The sequence below is a fragment of the Polyodon spathula genome, chromosome 23, assembly GCF_017654505.1.
Source record: "Polyodon spathula isolate WHYD16114869_AA chromosome 23, ASM1765450v1, whole genome shotgun sequence".
Classification (NCBI taxonomy): domain Eukaryota; kingdom Metazoa; phylum Chordata; class Actinopteri; order Acipenseriformes; family Polyodontidae; genus Polyodon; species Polyodon spathula.
This window is the reverse complement of record NC_054556.1, coordinates 21,109,378-21,129,204: the sequence shown is the minus strand read 5'-3', so window position 1 is coordinate 21,129,204 and position 19,827 is coordinate 21,109,378. Positions and strand designations below refer to the sequence as shown.

At 35.3% G+C, this 19,827-nt stretch overlaps 1 protein-coding gene across 11 annotated transcripts in view; it reads left to right on the top strand.

Moving 5' to 3' along the window:
- LOC121298326 (potassium voltage-gated channel subfamily KQT member 2-like) overlaps positions 1-19,003 on the top strand; it is a 47,978-nt gene extending 28,975 nt beyond the window's left edge. For 6 of the 11 annotated variants that reach the window (XM_041225392.1, XM_041225390.1, XM_041225388.1 and 3 more), the window contains 5 exons: positions 3,622-3,845; positions 8,330-8,435; positions 9,077-9,208; positions 12,920-13,043; positions 13,490-19,003. In XM_041225392.1, the coding sequence (XP_041081326.1) occupies positions 3,622-3,845; positions 8,330-8,435; positions 9,077-9,208; positions 12,920-13,043; positions 13,490-14,209 (1,306 nt within the window). In that variant the 3' untranslated portion in view covers positions 14,210-19,003. Of the gene's footprint in view, positions 1-3,621; positions 3,846-4,456; positions 5,121-7,129; positions 7,148-8,329; positions 8,436-9,076; positions 9,209-10,288; positions 10,385-12,919; positions 13,044-13,489 lie in introns of those variants that run through there. The other 5 variants (XM_041225394.1, XM_041225398.1, XM_041225396.1 and 2 more) reach the window with 5 other exon arrangements.
- The last annotated feature ends 824 nt before the right edge of the window (positions 19,004-19,827 follow it).

Sequence of the window (19,827 nt, the reverse complement as noted above, 5' to 3'; positions counted from 1 at the left end):
TGCAAAGCAGCTGTCTCATAAATCATCTCACATTTTCAATTGTACGCTTGTGGACCTAGTACACTTGATCATTTATTATCTGTCGGAAATCTATAAAAGGTTACTGAGTATTAAATAATTATAATAAACACGCCGGATACTTAAGATTGATTATTCCCTGCAGGCGCCTTTTTTTTATCCAACACCTCTGCTATTTACCTAAATATTAAACACTAAAAACCAGCACAATTATTCTTCAGAAGTGACTTTCTGTAGGAGAGCTGCTGGTTCCAGGATTGCTTTTGTTTAAAATCAATTTAGTTTAATGATGTCAAGTAGGCTGAACAGTTATGGCTCCCTTTTTGTTGATAACATACAACGAAGACAGAAAAAAAAAAAAAAAAAAAACCTCCCTGCATTCTAGTTTTCTGCCATTGTATAAGAGCCGAATGTTGTTTGCCAGAAACGTAAACTAGGAAACCAGCAACATGAACCCGGACAGTTTTAGTTGGCCTACTAACCCTTTGCACTTGCATGCCATGAATGCTGCCACATTGGAACACAAATGCCATGCTAATATGACAAGGGAATAACTGGCTTGATCTGATGCATGATGGAAACACATTTTGCCTGTCACCCCTTGTTAAGCTAATCAGTTCTTAGGAACTACCCCACTTTTGAATTAGAACTTGCTATAACCCTTTTCTGATAATACTGTAACCAAAAGGAAACACTTGTTTTGGGTTATTCAATGAGCTTAGCCAAGCATCTGGAATGTTAAATGAGTCAAATGAAGCAGTTACATAAATCTTTTGTGGTTTAGATTCTAGGGACCAAAGTTATACAAGGAATTTCAAAGCAATTTCTCACTGTCTATAACTGTAGTACATATATATATATATATATTATATATATATATATATATATATATATATATATATATATATATATATATATTGGCTACAAACAGAACCCACTCAATATTAGAAATATCAAAGTGTCTACAAACAAAAAAAAATAATGATGAAATGATACATACTAGTACAGTACATAAAACAATTTAGTGAATCAATTTCATAAGATTTAATTTGTGAAAAATATATGAATTATACCTACAACTATACCTACAATACTACTACTACTACTAATAATAATAATAATAATAATAATAAATAATAATAATAATAATAATGGAATGTATGCTTGTCTTTCATTTTCAAAGCCTACTTTCTTTACATTGCTGCCATGTATTCTTGCGCTCAGTCTTTGCTTCTTCCCTCAGTAGCTCTGCTCAGCTTTCCAGTTGCTGCCTTTTAATTGGTATCTGCTGGTGACCAGTTAACACTAGCGGAAAGCATCGCCTCTGCTCTTTTCCTGTTAATAAAGGTTTCAATAGTGTCTTCAGATATAAAGGTAGTACTCCCGATGATGAAATAACAATACAATGAATGTAGCAATATTCACTGTGCTCTCAAATGTTCATCTAATGTTGGAGTATTCTTTAAAAAACAGCTTGTGTCTCATTTCCTGTTTACTGGAATCATGGGAGAGCCATATACTATAAATCAGGTGACTAAGGAGACCCAGCAGTTGCCTGCTGCTTGCAAAGGCTGCTGGGAAGTAATTCTCGAGCACATCCTTCACGAACAATTTATGGATTATGAATGACCCTAATTCTTATTGGAATTTGAAACTGTAACAAATGACAACTGCATTTAAGGAATGTTTTTAAATGAGTCAGTTAGCCTTTGGTTGTGTAAGTGGTATTAATTGCATTGTAATGTTGCATATGTATGTGTTGTATTTGCAGTGGAATTAATGCAGCTTTTAATGTTACCAGTTTATTTATACTTTCCATAAATTCTCTAGCTCAGCATACAATGACATATTTCATACACAATGCAGTGTTGGTGTTCTCCTCACTATAATTCAACAGCAACTTTAAATACAAGTTAGAAGGCTTCACAAAAATGACTCATAGGCCTAATTAATGTGCACTTTTGTTCCATCTCCACTTATTAAACTACATTATGGGTACTGTCATTTAAGCTGCAACAGGATTTTTTTTTTCATTTCTGGCATGAACTGCTTATATGCTCAGTTGTGGAAACACAGGTATTTCAATCCGCTTCAAAACACAATTTATGGATTATGAATGACCCTAATTCTAAAGCTATATTGCACTTACAATATTAATACATTATTTAATACATGTATTTACAGCCCCATTATATGAGCAGGACAATCACTTTTTTAAATTAATGAATAACTTTATAAATCCCTGAATCATGTGTTAAGTTAACATGCAGTAAATTGTAGTAAATGCTATGTACCTGTATTATGAAGTTGATCTAGGTTTTCAGTTATAAAAATGTTTTAGGGGTTATTTAGGCAGTCTATGTACTCCAAAAGATAAAGACAGGCATTGCTCATTTGAAATGTAATCGCACTCGTTCAACAAATGCCCTTTGGCAAACATGAATCCTGCATTGATCATACTGCACAGTATATGTGCATGATTTCCACAATGAGAAGATGATCTATGATTGGCAATGGTGCATTGTTTTTTTTACCATAGGTGTTGTGTGCATTTGCATGCTTGTGTGTGATGTACTGTATGTTGTTTTGTTTTCTGATTCTCGGACTGTATGTGTCATATGTGTACAAAGAGAGGGGCTAAAGGAATGGCACAGCACTTACACAGTGTTGAACATGAAGTCATATCAAATAGAAATGTGCAGATGACAGAGGAATAGCTTTCTGCTTTGGGTGGGCAATGATATCAAAGTGATTGTTTTACACGGAAAAAAAAAAAAAAAAAAACATAATCCAAGTTTAGAAATATAATGCAAACAGAGACAAACTTTAGTACTAAACCGAAAAGCTGTTGAATTACTAACTTTTTTAACCACATAAAGAGAGTGGTGTTGATGGGGTTTTCAAATGGCATTATATACTTTAAAATACATTTCACCAACTATATTGTGGTGTTTATTGTAGCATAAAGTTTTTGAACCCTTTTTTTGAACCCAGCCCTTTTTAAATGATGTTGATAACACATTGATTACCATGTAACTAAATGCAATCAATGTAATTAGTCTGTAATTCATGTTACTACATAATTGTAAGTGTTTTCTTAGTTAATGAACCAAGTTGTTTTTATGTATTTATTTATTTTAATTAGGGAATTGCTATTACGGTATATTCAAAATTAGAAACACACCACTTTAAATAATTACTAAGAAGAAAACATCTGAAGATATTCACTTACATCTAATGAGAATACCTGTGCTCTGTTTACATTGTAATGGTGAAATTTTAATTTTTTAAATATTCTTTACATTTAAATATTACTTTTTATTAAATTTTCTGACAACAGAACAATAAACCTACTGATTTTATTTTCACTTGTAAAATGTAATACAAATAAGTATTAACAAAATAAATCAAATAGCTTACATTATTTAATTGTATAAACTAGGCTACAGTATTAGAATCTCATTATATTGCCTTAAACAGCAAGTGCAAAGCATAGCTATCTATTCACAGTTTTTTTTTTGTTTGTTTTGCTTTTTTTGCTGAAATAGTATCAGTACTTGTTCCTGAGTGTTTTGTGAAGTGCCTCTTGAATGTTTTCTGCAGTCACAAAGTCAGCTTAAAGGAGCGTGTATTCTCCAGTCCCCGGAGCTCAGGGGCCAGAGGAAAGGGCTCACCTCAGGGCCAGGGCCTCCGCAGGTCCCCCAGCGCAGACAACAGCATTGAGGAGAGTCCCAGCAAGGTGCCCAAGAGCTTGAGCTTTGGAGACCGCAACCGCGCAAGACAAGCCTTTAGGATAAAGGGGGCCACATCTCGACAGAACTCAGAAGGTGAGAGAGTGTCCTGCTAGAAAAACACTACACCTTGAGGGCTACGGTCAGGAAAATGCCTTCTACTCAATTGCCAGTTCATACTGGTGGCACATGCTGTCCTGTAGTGGTAAAGTCTAACTTGGTACAGGCTGGTAATATCACAATTAGTTCAACTAATGTATTTGCATTGTGGTGACTTTTTACCTTTAAAGCACCCTGTGACCTCAAAAGGACTCTCTCTAAGTTCAGCTGGTACACCAAAGTGTAACCATTACCTTGAACCCTACTCTCTGTCCTTAGTAGATGTAAGCAATACTACCACCCTTGCAATAAAGCATTTCTTCCAAAATAATACCTATATATCTTAGGAATAATAAATCATATTTTATTCTTAGTGGCGGGTAGTAGAATCCACCAGTAAAACGGCTTTTACAATGGTACAGATTCACCTGACCAAACTTTCCATTCTTTAAGATAATGATGAATTGTACTGTCAGGCTTGATCTACCCTTTATTAAACAAATTCTTACCTTTATAACGGCTCCTTACCAGGCTAAATTACCAAACCTTTTTTTTTTTTTTTTTTTTTTTTTTTTTTTTTAATTGCTTCATTTGGTTCCGTACTTTAGAGCTGATTGAGCTGCAGGATGAAGAATTCAGATTGAAGGACTTTAAAGGTCAGGTCTGGCACTGGGCAGTGACTTCACAGGAACTGTCTTTAAACTGGAATTTCAGGAATCGTCTATTTCCGATTCCTCCAGCGTGTGTTCCTGCTGCATCTCCAATACCCATTAAATATCCATTGCTGCACTGATAAGGCTTCGGCAAGCATACATTTTTATGGTGTTGATGGGTCTGTTCTAATGCATAGAAGTTCAATCATCAGTTGCCTGATTCTGATGAACAAAGGTTATGTTTGCATGGAGTTGCCCGCATAGTGTGCATTGCGTGTGGACAATGCTGCACTGTATTTTACATGATCTTTTGCAGACACTAATTATATAAAGAGTAATTATCTGTACATTTATTTATTGATGTATTAGTTGCCATTCCCTGACCCTTTTCATCATTATTTAGTGTTATGTAGCTCTAACACAGCTGCATCTCATTAATTTTCATAGCACTAAGATTAGGCAAAAGAGAATACAACTCAGTACGATTGCAAACAGGGTAAGGGAAACGGAAATAAATACATGTTGAAATAAATATGCTGATCATATTTGAAGCTATAACACTCTTTAAGTTGCTAGGACCACTGATTGATTTTGCTCTGTCTATAAGGAACAGGAAGAGTTTTCAAGGCACCAAATATGAATCCTGTTTTGCATTCGTAATGCATTCTTTATGCAGTCTGTGCAAATTCTTTGTCGCTACTGACATTTCTTATGGAACCAAAATTGATTATTTTGTGGGAAGCATTTTTAAGCAAAATAAGTTTTGATTCAAGTGGACTCTTTGCTTTTTTGGCAGTAAACTAAAGTTGACTTATTCTTTTCTGAGGTAAATGTATTATTTTGCTCTAGGTAATAAACATTCATTAAAGAGTAAGTAGGAGGGAAAAATATAGCATTATACATCTCCATGTGTTGCTACAACTGTTTAAATAACATACCTGTCACTTTTATTTTCATTGTTAACACCCAACAACTTTTTACACTTACAACTTTGAAGTCTGTTTCAAAGCTCTTTTCAAAGTGGCCTCTCTAGTGCACTGACAGTGTAAGGATTATTGCCCACATTGTCAAACAGGGTAACACAGCAATAACGATCCATGATGTGGTACGGAACAGAAAAGCCAGAGCATTTCTTATGTTTTTTAAATCGCTCTTCCTGCAGTGATTTAGAGGACAGATCCCAAACCCCAGTGCACTAGAGCGGCCATTTTAAAAAGAGCTTTGAAACAAAGTTTAGAGTTGTAAGTGTATAAAGTTGTTATGATGTTAACAATAAAAAGACAAGTGACAGGTACGTTATTGAAACAGTTGTAGCAGCACACAGGGATGTGTAACACTATATTTTTTGGAACACTGCTACTTATTCTTTAAACATTCATTCAAGCTAATTTGCATTTTGCTTATCCGTAGCATGCATGAAAGAATTGTATTGGAATACAGTTTCAATACAAATAGGAAAATAATAATATGGATGTTTTTTGGAATATGAACAATATGACTTGTGCGTTATGCAATGAAGAAGAATAAACTATAATAAATATCATACTGTAGCTTCTGAAAATACCTGCTATGAAGTCCTTCGATACATATTTATATTGTGTTTACTTAGACTTAAAATATTCTGTGACCCAAGACCCAAGAAGAAGCATGGGCTTTGCCTATTAACTTAATAATAACATTTTAAATATAAATGTTATTATTAACTATATATAATATATATATATATATATATATATATATATATATATATATATATATATATATATATATATATATATAATCTGCACACATTTGCTGAGTATGGTATGGTCACCACTCTCAATTACTGTTTCAGAAGGAATACTTTTTTTTCAGCTGAGTATTTCTAAAGCAGAATATCCAGAAAACATGGTAGCCCATTTGAATTGAACGTGTAGGATTTATAACACCTTCATAAAGACTGTGAAGACCACTGTATAACTGTATAAGTATTCATAAGATGTATTACCAACAGAATGTGCATGTCTGTGACTTGGTAGCAATTTTGACAATATTGTGATATATTAGATAATAAAATGTTATGAATACGACTATGCATGTCCATTTTCATAGTGATTTGGAAGAATTAAGCATATAGTTATACAGTGTTATCCAGCCTTTATGAGGCATTACGAATGCTGAGTTGTGTCTGATTCAGATACTTTATTTGTTCCCCTGGATGAGAGATGTGATTTCTCTCGTTAACAGGTAAGTCGAGTTACACACATGTACGCATTTCTAAAACAAGCTGTGCATTCGGACAGTACGATTATAAGGTTCCATTTATTAAACATCTGTCTGTTTGAATTGATTCAGTAATGGAAAATTGTTTTTTTTTTTCTTGTGGTAAGTCATTACAGCTTCCAACATACGAGGAAAAGAGGTAAAACTAAATGAAACAAAGTCACGTTCAAACGTTTTATTCCAGTATGTATACTGGCAAAGTCACTAGCAAAAACGTTTGTCAACTCGACTATAGTTTTATCTCAGGATTCATGATTAAATGTTTTTGATAGACAGATGTCAAATGGGTAAGAAACATTTACATGATTATAAAAATCCTTTAACAGCTTATATTTTATTTCTCTTTTTTCACCTCTTTTTTTGCAGCAATTGAAGGGTTGATCAGTAAGCAACCATCACATAATAATGCTCTAAGGGTTGACAGCAGAAAAACCGCAAGCCATGCATGCAGATCAAGTGACATTTCATTAGCACACGGCAGGGAGTCCACCATTCCACATTACTGAATGAATCCGTGCCGGTAGGAACAGTGGCTCTTGTTTGGCAAAGCTTTTTACTGCGGTTTGCACATCTTTTTTGTATTATTATTAAAGAAATGTAAAACTTACACCACTAGTGAGAAAACATTGCCACCTGACTTCGATATACATTCAAGGTTTTTGAAAATCATGTTTAAACTCATATGTAATTACACTGTTAATTATGCAGCTTTAAAATAAATCATTACCTCTGTTTCTTACTAGTTTTGTAAAACAAGTGAACTTTATTCCTATCACACTTTGTCAACTGCACACTGGTTTAAAAAGCTTTGATAAATAGGGGCCAGCTTGTTACCTTGGCGGTTTTCCTGCATTTAACCTGCATGAAGGAAGCTGTTTGGCCATATTACCTTATATCAACTCAATAGAATTTTGATGGACCTTTTGAAATTGCATTTTAAGCACGTCTTCCCATGCAATACGACTGCTGTCGTGGAAATCCTTGATATACACCTACACGTGGCTTCAAAAATGTGGACATGTCATTAACCGCTATTTTTGCATTCAACGGTTGTCATTCTGCAAGACTGGTCAGCATCAGTAATGGAGTGTACTGTAAAAATATATATTTTATTTTTCTCTATGCACAAATCGTTGAGTACATAAATATAAATGCTGTCTCTAAAGCTGGTACTGTTCTTGGATTTTGACACCCAACTCTTGATATAATCAATAGAGCTCATACCTGTTGAATTCATGGTGAATTTGTGTCCATAATTTTTAGTCCACTGTGTACAGTTAACTCCGATACCTGCTGTTAATCCCCCTGCATCAGGAACCGTCTGTTTCCGATACTGCCAGTTCTTTGAATACCAATGTAAGGGGTGCACTGTCAATAAATCTCTAAAAGTGAAAAAAAGGAGTGCTATTGATCTGTACACTTTGCAGATTGATGACATGTAATTGCTGTTGCTTGGTTCTGGATATTAATTATCTGCAGAATGGTAGGTTTATGGGTGAAAGGCAGGTTGTTCAGTGTCTCCACACTTAGTAATATTTGAACTTGTGATGTGTTTGCATTGTCTAGAAGCAAGCCTGCCAGGGGAAGATATAGGCGATGACAAAGGCTGTCACTGCGAGTTTGTGACACAGGATTTAACTCCGGGATTGAAAGCTACAATCAGGGCTGTGTGGTAAGTGAAAAAAGAACAAGGTGTTTTATTAGAAGCATGACCAGATGTTAATTTTGTTCATGTCCTCATTTTATGATAATTGTGCCTTTACAAATAAAGTGGGATAATAAAGGAGCACATCTGCTGTACAGTGCCATCCCATTCCTTAAAGTTTAGCAGTGAATCAGAAAACGTTGATAGAATTAGTTGAAGTCTGGTATATCAGGCTATTTTTTTTTGAAGTTGCGAAGTGGCATGATGGGTTGTTTGTATGACTTTTATCTTTATTTTGAATGGCTAGAACATGGTTATTACAAGGCAATGATAGGATGTCAGCTAATATAATATACTTGGTAGCTCTTTACAAGACCTGAATAGACACATAATTATATTTTCTTAACTGGGTAATTACCAGTGGCTCTTTACTTGTGCAATTGAATGGAAATGGTCTTTTTACCAGATGTAATTGCATGGTAGAACTGCGGCACAGGTCCTTTCAATATACACTAGTAGTTTCCATTAAGAGCAGTTATTACCATGTTATTACATGATGCTATATGCCCTGTAATATAAAAGGTTGCCATACAGTGTGAGATAATGAAACTAATGTGCTTTTTCTTGACTGTGTATGCATCTCATGTCTGGGCATTTCTTCCCCTCAGCATTATGAGATTTATGGTTTCAAAACGAAAGTTCAAGGAGAGCCTGAGGCCTTATGATGTGATGGATGTAATTGAGCAGTATTCAGCTGGCCACTTGGACATGTTGGCACGGATTAAAAACCTCCAGTCCAGGCAAGACCCTTAAGCACCCCTGCCCTCCTTTATGGACAACCCCCTTCATAGTTACTGCACTGCCACTGGGTACAGCAGTCTGTTAATGGGACCAATACAACGATTTGCATGTCACACTTTTACACTGTCCGTTGTTTGTGCTCAACACTACAGATTAATTTGCCATTGTGTCTACATGTGTGTGTTTTCAAAAAGTATTTCTGTGTCGATGTGTGCAGTATTTTCATTGCCCAACTTTGATCCATTTATGTTTAAAGGAATTAAGCAGCTGTGTTACAACTACTACAACATAATTGCCCAAAAACTGCAGCCAGTTTTTTTAAGCAGCTTTGAACCTTTGGTCAAAAATACAAAGCAAAACTACTTTTTACAGCCCTTAGCTAAATTCCCTCCCATAGTTTTAAATAACTGTTATCTGTCCTGACTATTTTGTTTTCTTAAAAAAACAAAAACAAAAAAAAAAACTTTTTGTGTGACATCTAGTACAAGCATGCTTTAATTAACTAGAGGCGCTAATTTCCTTTTAGTTGTTTATTTTTCTTGACTGTGGGACCAATAAACAACAAGAGGGCTGCGAATGTAGAAGGCGCGGAGAATCAGTCCATCCTTCAGGTGGCAGCTATAGACCCACTTACAATGTACATTGCTTATTACTTCAAATGAATGGATCACCTTGCCTTCTCTTGAGCATTCAATTCAGCAGTTCTTTTTCACCCTCAGTGCTTTTGCCAAAACTTTTCAGCGAATAAGTACAATATATGTTGTTCAATGTCCATTATGAGTTACATAATTGTACTAGATATTTGCAATTATATTCCAGCTTTGAGTACCATGGGGATTTTAACAGCCATTGCTATCTCAATATCATGGTGTGTCCCATATTTCCTTAAGAAATAACTGAACTGAAAATGGATATTGAATCAATCCACCCAAATTCAAACATTTCAAGTGGCCTATGGAATATATTTTAGCTTATTTGTCCTTGAGGTTTTTATTTTTATGATTTTATGTATTTCCTTCCACCTCCGCACGTTGCTTCATTATGCATTTTGCTGGTGTCTTTTCTATTTACTTCGCCAGGATAGATATGATTGTGGGTTCCGCACCCCCTTCAACTCCCCGGCATAAGAAGTATGCAACCAAAGGACTCAAAGAATCACCCCAGTACTCTCCTAGGTTAGGATTCACCAGACTGCATCTTTGTTTATCAAACCTTTTTCTTTTATGATTTACAGCAAAATCCCTTTTTTAAATTCTGGCCACATGGTGGTTTCCATATAACGCATCAGGCTCTGAGGGATGTTTGGTGGTTTACTTTAAAGGATACAGTAGTGGCTTTTGTGTCTTTGTAAGTGTAATTAAACTGAAGTGAATCTACAGTGCATAGACATGAAACTGTTCAAGTATAGTAGTGACATTGCAGTAGACCTGAGACCTATTGGTTTGCACTTGTTATGCTGAATATGACTTTACAATGTTGTAATAATTTAATTGATGTACTTTGTAAAACATGTTTCAGCAAAGACAGGCACAATATTGTCCTGGATCATATTAGATTCAAATTAAATTACTATTATTTAGTATCAGATATTGGGACACATTATTTCTGACATTAAAATTGGTAACTAGATCAAATAAATATGTTCACTTTTACTTCAGAGTGACACGTAAATTACAAAATGTTCTTAAATGATGTGTTTCATAGCATACTAGGGCTTTACTCTAGTTTTCTAAAATGACCCACCAAAACAAATACCAGTGACACATACATATTGTCTAAGTCCACTGTGGCTACAAAGGTTCAAATATAAGTACCCAGAGATGTGGCCCAAAAGGGGTTTAGCTGGAATGCCTGCAATGCACCGAAAACTTCGATTTGTTGCAAAAAAAAAAAAAAAAAAGTAACTAAGGAATTCATGAAAAGCAAATCCTGTTGCTAAAATGGTATGCTGATTAATGGTGCATGTACGCATGAAGCAAAATGAAGCATGTCAAATATTGCACTGGCCTGTGCAAGATGTCATCTTTCATTTTTTTTTTTTTTTTTTAACATATCAACACATATGAAGAAGTAGAGCTACTGTATAGTACAGCTGGGTAAACATAGCATTCAAAATCCCCACAGGGCAAGTGACTTTCTACTTTGAATAACGTACAGCATGACTTGAACTTGGGGTTCTTGGATTACAGAGGCATATTCCAGCAGCAAAGTTATACCATACCTGTTATTTCTTACGGCTAGTTCAGAGATGTATTCCTCTTCTCCACAGACGTAAGCAGGGTTTTTAACGAAATGACTCACAAAATGTATCTAGTACAAAATACTAAGGGACCTACCTCAATGAAGTGAAAACAAAAAATGAATTTTCCTTTTCTGTTGGTGGGAGGTCTTTAGATATTGAGCAATAGGAATCTTTAGGACTATGTCTTCAACCTTTGCCTGGACAATAATTGTAGTCCATTGTAATATCGACATGCAGTATAACTAACAGTTGGTTTCAATGGTCAGTTAATTACAGGGTGAGTTAACTGTGTTTTATAAGGTTTGGACATGCAAGTCAGATATAAGCTGTCTGTGATCATATACTTCTAAGGAGACCACCTATCTCCAAATATCTCCAAATAAACACAGACAAACAGGCATAGAAAGACAAACAGACCTGAATAGACCTATAGATAGACTATATCCGTTATAACTGATTATATACAATAACAAAACAATGGCAAAAGTGTATAATAATTTTCTTATTATTTTGTAGCCATATTATATAATTGCTAATAACATAATTAATAACAAGTTCATAGATTGTTTATAATCACTTATAATGGGAACCTAAACCTGTTACAGACATAGTGTGCTCATCAATACAATGTCATGAGAAAACATGCAACTAAGGAATTTATAAGATAACATGAAGATTTCCAATAGCAAGAAGTCATTAAAATGGTATTGTAATACAGATTGATTCCTTGTTAACAATCCCCAAAAAACCTAGATATTTGAAAAATAAAGGATTAAAGGGTGACTAGCTCAGTTTGATATAAAATTAGCCCAGATGTGAAATAGAGGCAGTATGAATGAATCCCGGTTACACGTTCTGTTATTTTTTGTGTTTTTACAGCATTGTCACAGTGAATCAAAACCCTTTCTTTTTGAGTGTATGGCTGAAGATCACAGAGCTAAGCTTGTTAAATTGTAAATGTTTGCCCAACTTTTAAGTCACCACACAAGTCTGTGCTGCTGTTGCAAAAGAAAGAACAAACCAGCAATGTGGGTCTGTGTCAGGGTTAATTACCGTGATACCCTTCCTTGTGTCTGTCTGTCTGTCTGCCTTCCACACCACTTCATCACATGCATGCACTGTATTCTTCCCATGACATTCCCATCAAGAGAAGTGCATAAGAAACAATGAATGTTCCTGAAGATGTACAATTACACTGGTCCTTTCTGTATTTCTTTACTGCTGTGCTGATGTATTACAGATATTTGACTGAATGCACAAGAATTGCTTCGGAATTGTCTCCCTTTGTAAAAAAAACAGCATCTAATTATCTGTTTAAATAGATACAAACACTGTTAAAACCACATGTCTCAGAATTATACACAATATTATGCACCAGATTTAAAACACCAACCCCCCCCCCCAAATAATTTTATATTCAAAAGAGCATTGATTTCATATCAGGCGATGCTTTCTTTCCAACTACTAGAGTTGACCAGATTGTTGGTAGAGGTTCTGCAATAACAGACAAGGATCGAACCAAAGTGACCACTGAAGGAGACCACCCTGAGGACCCCAGCATGATGGGAAAACTGGGAAAGGTTGAAAAACAGGTGTGATGCTCTGGTTTTCTTGCTGTCAACAGTGTGAAAAGTGTATTTATCTGTTAAAAGTTGTGTAAAATTGTATTTCTTCATAAATACATTTCAGAACCCATAGTGGATCATTCTGTCAGTGAATTATATTTGGCTATATTGGTGTTTGGTAAAATGCATCCTGACTTCATCTACGACTGTGGGTACTGTAAAAATGTGTCAGAAGACAAGTCTAAAGGTGTGCAAAGTGGAGCTCATACATAAGTAGCAAATGTGTACCAAGTACAAGCCACACCAAATGTGTACTGAAAACATATTTCAAACACCTAGACCATTAGGGAGTCTACATACCGTACTTTCATTGACATTGTGTGACTCTAGGATGCCATCCCGCTGTCTCTCAATGTAACGGTAAAAGAAGATGGTGCTTCTATATGCAGTACATTTAATCATTATCATTTCAGGTGATGTCAATGGAAAGGAAGCTGGATTTCTTGGTGAACATCTATGTGCAGCGCATGGGAATCCCTCAGTCCGAGACGGAGGCCTACTTTGGATCCAAGGAGCCCGAACCTGCACCCCCTTATCACAGTCCTGTGGACAGCAGGGAACAAATGGATAAGAATGGCTGCATCACCAAGATCATACGCTCCAACAGTTCAGCAGGGCAGAAGAATTTTGATGCACCACCAGATCCTCCAGGCCCCTGTCCTCCTTCCACATCGTGGCAGCAGCACCCTATCAGTGAGTACCAACGCCACAGTCAAGGGAACTCGCCTGTCGGGGACCCATCCTCCTTAGTTAGAATCCCCCCTCCTCCCTCTATTGACCGCTCTTCAGGGGGCCATAATGGGAGCAACAGGGTAGGAGGAGAATACTTGCGGAACGACGAAGATGCAGGGAAACATCACGACAGTGCCCTGAGGGACAGTGACACTTCCATATCTATCCCGTCTGTGGATCACGAGGAGCTGGAACGCTCCTTCAGTGGCTTCAGCATCTCTCAGTCCAAGGAGAATATGGATTACCTCAACAACACCTACTACGGAGCGGTGGCCCCCAGTGCTGCTATCAGACCCCACATTGCAGAAGGGGAATCTGACACAGACTCAGATATATGCAGCCCTTCTGGTCCATCTCCAAGGTCTGCAACTGGAGACATGGGGTGGTCTGGGTCGAAATAAAACTCCCAGGGGACATCATCACATGTTCTGGATCCGATTTAAAGTTGATGTATCAGTAAGAATGATGAAATTGTCCAGTGGCCCCAAATCCTTTACATTGAGAGGTTATGGAAAAGAGAAATTCCATCTGCAAAACAAATGAACTGTCGTCTTACTTAGATTTTGACAAGACTGCTGTGGACCGAGGGAACCGGGGGAGTTTTCAACGTCTAATTTTTATAAACTAAAAAAAAAGGGTTCAGGTTAACCTAGGCAGAAGGCTCACTCATTTAGAATAACACAATTCTTTAATCTTGGTTTCTTGCATACGTTGTATTTGTTCGCTTTCATCCAACATAGCAATTCAAATTACTTCATAAGCACTGGGCCTGTGATATAATTGCTCATATAATTACAGAATGTATATCTTTAGAAAAAATAAGCTTCTTGAGGAGTAAGCTTCAGCAATTTCTCAAACTGTAACAAGCAGAACGTTTACTGGAACTTCATACATACAGGTTAGCACCTCTTACCAAACTTCCAGATGTTGTTATTTACATATTATTGTACAACCATACAATAATTTATCATACGAATGCTACATGTATTCAAATAAAACCCATCCCAGCTGAGGATGATATTGGTCATTTACTTTTAGCTGATCATTAACACCTTGATATATTTTATCTTGTGAAACTACACACCAGCAAACATAACAACACTTCCTTTCTTTTAGGTTAGGCAAGATTGTGGACGTATATCTGTGAGGTGGACTGACATTTGCATCTTGATCTAACAGTGAACAAGAATGTCAATTTACATTAAACAACACCCAATGGGACTGGAAGACTTATTCTTTTTCAGTTGACATTATGAATTCTTAACTGTCGTGGTTTACGATAAAACAGAGTACAGTACCGGATTGCAAAAGCCATTTTCAGTGATAACAGTCCACAAGATATTCTCTTGAAAGACGTATCTTAAAAAATTATTATTGAAGACTGTATATAGGCACTATTAAAAAACAAACAACGTGTCTTGTTTTACACAAAAGAGATTTTAACTCCTTTTGTGTTTGTTTGACAAAAGCTTTTTTTTTCAGAACTTGACTGAATTTATTATTTCGAAATACTGTTGTAAGGGCAACACTGATTGAGTATCAGTTTTACTGAAGCATTTTCCTAAGGAAAAAAAAAAAGGCAGCTAGGTTTTCGAAGCTTGTCTGAGAATGGTGATGCATTTATAATTTACCAACAACTAAGATACCCTAAAACAATTCTGACAACCCTGAAGTCCTGTACAATTTTTGCCTGTAAAAGCATGCTTTGAGAAAAATAGTCTACATTTGTATCTACTTCACCTATTCTAAGATACTCTAATGTAATATCAGACTGCATTTCTTTATTATTTGTTTTTTCTATAACACTGTTTCATATTATTACAGGATAGTTCACAATTGTGTACTATAAAAGTTTGTCCAGGCAAATCCATTTGTCTATTATTTTCTTTAAATAAATATTTAAAATCCCACAAAAGGGATTTTAACGAAAAAGTAACCTGCTAAATGATTTTCTGTAACCAAAGTATGAAAGATATTTTTATTAATTGAATGTATGCAGTTGATGATATGTAGTACTGGGGATAATTATGAAAAAAAAACACTTTTATAATAATTATTAATTACATTTTCACAATTGGCTAAATGTGTGTACGATCTAAAAATTACTGTGGTATTGATAGTACCATATTGCATTTTCAATTCTGAGTTTTGCATTTCCAGTTCTTCGAGACATTGACTTGAAGTGCTAACCACTACCTAATGTATTCCTTGAAAGACTGTTGAAGATAAGTGGATCTATATGGATTTATTCATTATACTTACTGATAACATCACCATTTAGGTAATCCCAAAACGAATTGCACTGCTTGTTTCCAAAGAGGAAATGAACAGGCAACAGGTCTTTGAAAATGAAGCAATGAGACATTTCGAACTACAGTAGATGGTGCAATTCACTGAGCAGTTCAAGTTCAAGATGAAATGTTACTGATTCGGACATTTCCATAATTAGTTCCTGTACTGTACATACTTTTTCAATAGTGTCAATAAGTAAACTCAAAGTGTAACTGAATTTGAGTATATTTCTGTCTCATAGTAATCATTCTGCTTTAAAAGAGTGATGCACAGTAATGGCACACGCAGGGTGTCATCAGATTTTGGACAAGTAAAACACCTTGATAATAATAGGTAACTGTGCTTTGAGAGGTCATGGGTTACACCGCTGGTTACAGACTAAGCCAACAATGGCAACTCGAATTGGACAATAGATTACTGTAAAACAGCTTGTGAAAACGTCACTACTGGGACCAATGCTGGTTGTTCAATCTATTAGATTTTGCTGAGGAGGAAACTCTGATTATATTAACAAAGACAGGCGATTATTGTCAATAGGTATTACATGGCAATCCGTGGACTCCACTTACAGTAAATTTGAAGATTTATCTTGGGCCTGTTAACTGTGGACAAACCATGGATTTCAACCATGGACCATGGAGCAGCTCAAAAGTTGGGTAGGCATGACATGGGCAACCATCCAGGGTTAACATAGTTAGAGGGACAGTGCTACCAACAAGAGGTCCCTGTAGATGAGTTACTTGCCTCTCATTGGACATTTTAATAAAGAAACGAAGACTGTAGAAACATAATACAATAGAACCTGTTATATATAATTTAATTAGTTCCAAGAGCTGATCGGATATGTAAGAATATCATATCTCAGTGGCAATCATTATACTGCATTGTTGTTGCTTTACAAATAGCATTAGAAATTAACAACATCAGGTATATCACTGTGTCTAAAACACCAAAATGCGATACTGTACGTTTTTAGTCAAAGTTAGTCAAAACAACTTCAAAACAAGGCAATGTAATAAAGTATTTGGCAATTTACAAAATAGCATTCTAAACATCAGCATTTCAAGTAAGTTCGTTTAAGGAATATCAGTTAAATTTGATTCCCCATGAAGCTATCTATAAAATGGGTTTCACCGGCATCATCGCTCTGTTCAACTTTCCCAGTTCTGTAGAGCGAAATTATTGATTGGGTCCATTCCATTTACAAAAAAAAAAAAAAAAAAAAAAAATCTTACTTTTGTTTACCTAAAATTCAAAAGTCTTTGAAGATACCTTGATAAAATTCAAAAGTCAAGAAATGTGAAAATAAAAACAAAATACTGTACATAACTGCAAACTTGTTATCATAGTGTATGCATTTGAAGTCTATTTTCATATCACTGTGCTATTAAGTTTTGCACTATACACACACACCCATGTAATGAGTTGTTACTCAGGTAGCAGGCTTTTGTTTATTTGCATAAATGGTTTTCTAAAACAATAAACATCCAAAATGAATATAACTTGTTTATTTTACTGCTAACTTGTTACACATTCATTTTGTTAAAATTGATCTTTTCAATTATTTCTCTACTGTATCAGATTTCTCCACAGTTGGAGAACAGAAAGTTAAAATGCTCAAAGGTCTGTTACTTTTCTAGGAAGCCTGACATAAAATAAGTAAATACAGAAATCATTAAAGTGAGACATAAATACCAGCTGTAGTGGTGATGCTCATAACACTTGAGTTAAAGGATATGTTATGAAAATTGATATACATATGGTGTTATAAAGAATGTTAAAAACAATGTTAGTCCTGGATTCAGCCAGTTTATACATATAATATTATTTTTGTCAGTGCTATACAAATCTGCAGATCCTCTATTAAAATATAGGAGATAACAAAATGCAAATACTGCTTGAATGCATCTATTCTGTATTCATTGTTGTCCTCCACTGCCTTTCTTGTTTGTATTGTTCCCAAAGACTATTCAGTTGCCTTTCTTGCAAGTTTGTTTTCCATTGTGTATTTATATGCAATGATACAGAGTGTTCAATAAATATGTGAACACTACTTGCATACTGGACCAGGTGGTGCCTCTTTACATCACTGGAACCTTTGCACTGGAGTTGATGCAGGTCATGTGAAATTCCCCTGTATTCACAAACTCATTGAACACTGTATATGGTGCACAGCTATTGCTGCGATACAAAGCAATGTAATGCAAGATTCAAAATCATGAACCAACATTGCTGGCTTTAACCGTTTCATAATGCTGAACACAGTCCTTCTCAGAGGTTTTATTTTACTGTATGGTAGCCCAATCTTTAAGACATCTTTCAAAATATCAATGATTTACAGTATAATCTTATGTTACTGAAGTTGCTCTAAATTAATTATATACAATGTAAGTAGTTTTAAGAGCCACTTGAGCAAAACCTCACAGCCGTATCAATGTTTTAAAACGTCTGCTTGCAATACAAAAAAATGTATTTTGGGCCTTATGTTTTACACATATAACTGATGGTTGTTAACCATGGTAGAAATTCAGCATGCTTAACAGGTTTTTTTATAACTTCAATTCCATTTGAATTATATATGGTTTAAATAGTTTAAAAAATTAAAAAAAAAAAAAAAGAAAATAGTTCAGGACATTTTTGGACAAAAGCTCTTCTTCAGCTAGAAGAAAAGTAAACACAGTGCAGTGAACTTTGTATTTTGTTTTTTATTATGCCTCTAGCGTTGTCAGCCTGAATGTACTGATGAGCTGTATATACACGTTACAACAATGTTTTTATTTTGTAATTTTTACTTATAATGAATGAAGGGTATAAAGCATGTCTTTTGAACAACTGAATGGCAATATTCAACCTTCATGTGTCCTCTATGATCTGCATTGTATAATACTGGAACCCACAATAGAAATGAGATGTATAAAAAACTTTGTACAATTGACATTGAGACTTATTTGACTAAATATGTTTCCAAAACTAATCATTGTTGTAGTGTTTGTATCTGTGATTTAATTAGTCTCTTCCTATGATTCAATTTCAGGAAATAAAACAGAATTCTGGTTTAGTTTGAACAGAAATGAAATAAAACAAGAAGAAGCTGAAAATGCTGTATATATTACAACAGACACTACTACATTAAACAAAGTGAACTGTGATGTCACAACATGCACACTAGGGGGCACACAATGCAAACATTACAGTGTGCACTGTGGAACAAATCCACTAAGTTCAAAGCAAGAAAAGTATATTCTAATACATGATTAACAGGTTTCATTGTGTTACAATGAAGAACCCTTGTCAGATACATACTCTAAAACAGGTGGCCAATCCAGGTCCTGGAGGTTCATACCACTGCAGGTTTAACAGGTAAAATGAGATATTGAACTAACTACTCTGGGGTCTGGATGGAGGTTTAATAGGCTTGATCAAACAATTTGGAATAAGGTTGTAACTTTCATGGATCGTGACTGGCCATCCCTTCTCTGAACGGTTATTATGTGAGCCCCTGAAAAATAAACATTGAAAAGAAACAAGAAGAATATATATATATATATATATATATATATATATATATATATATATATATAGAGAGAGAGAGAGAGAGAGAGAGAGAGAGAGAGAGAGAGAGAGAGAGAGAGAGAGATAGATAGATGGATAGATAAGCCAAACAGAAGACACAGTTTAGTACTCACACCGTGGTTTCTAATCATTTTCCATGTCTGGAGATTACTGA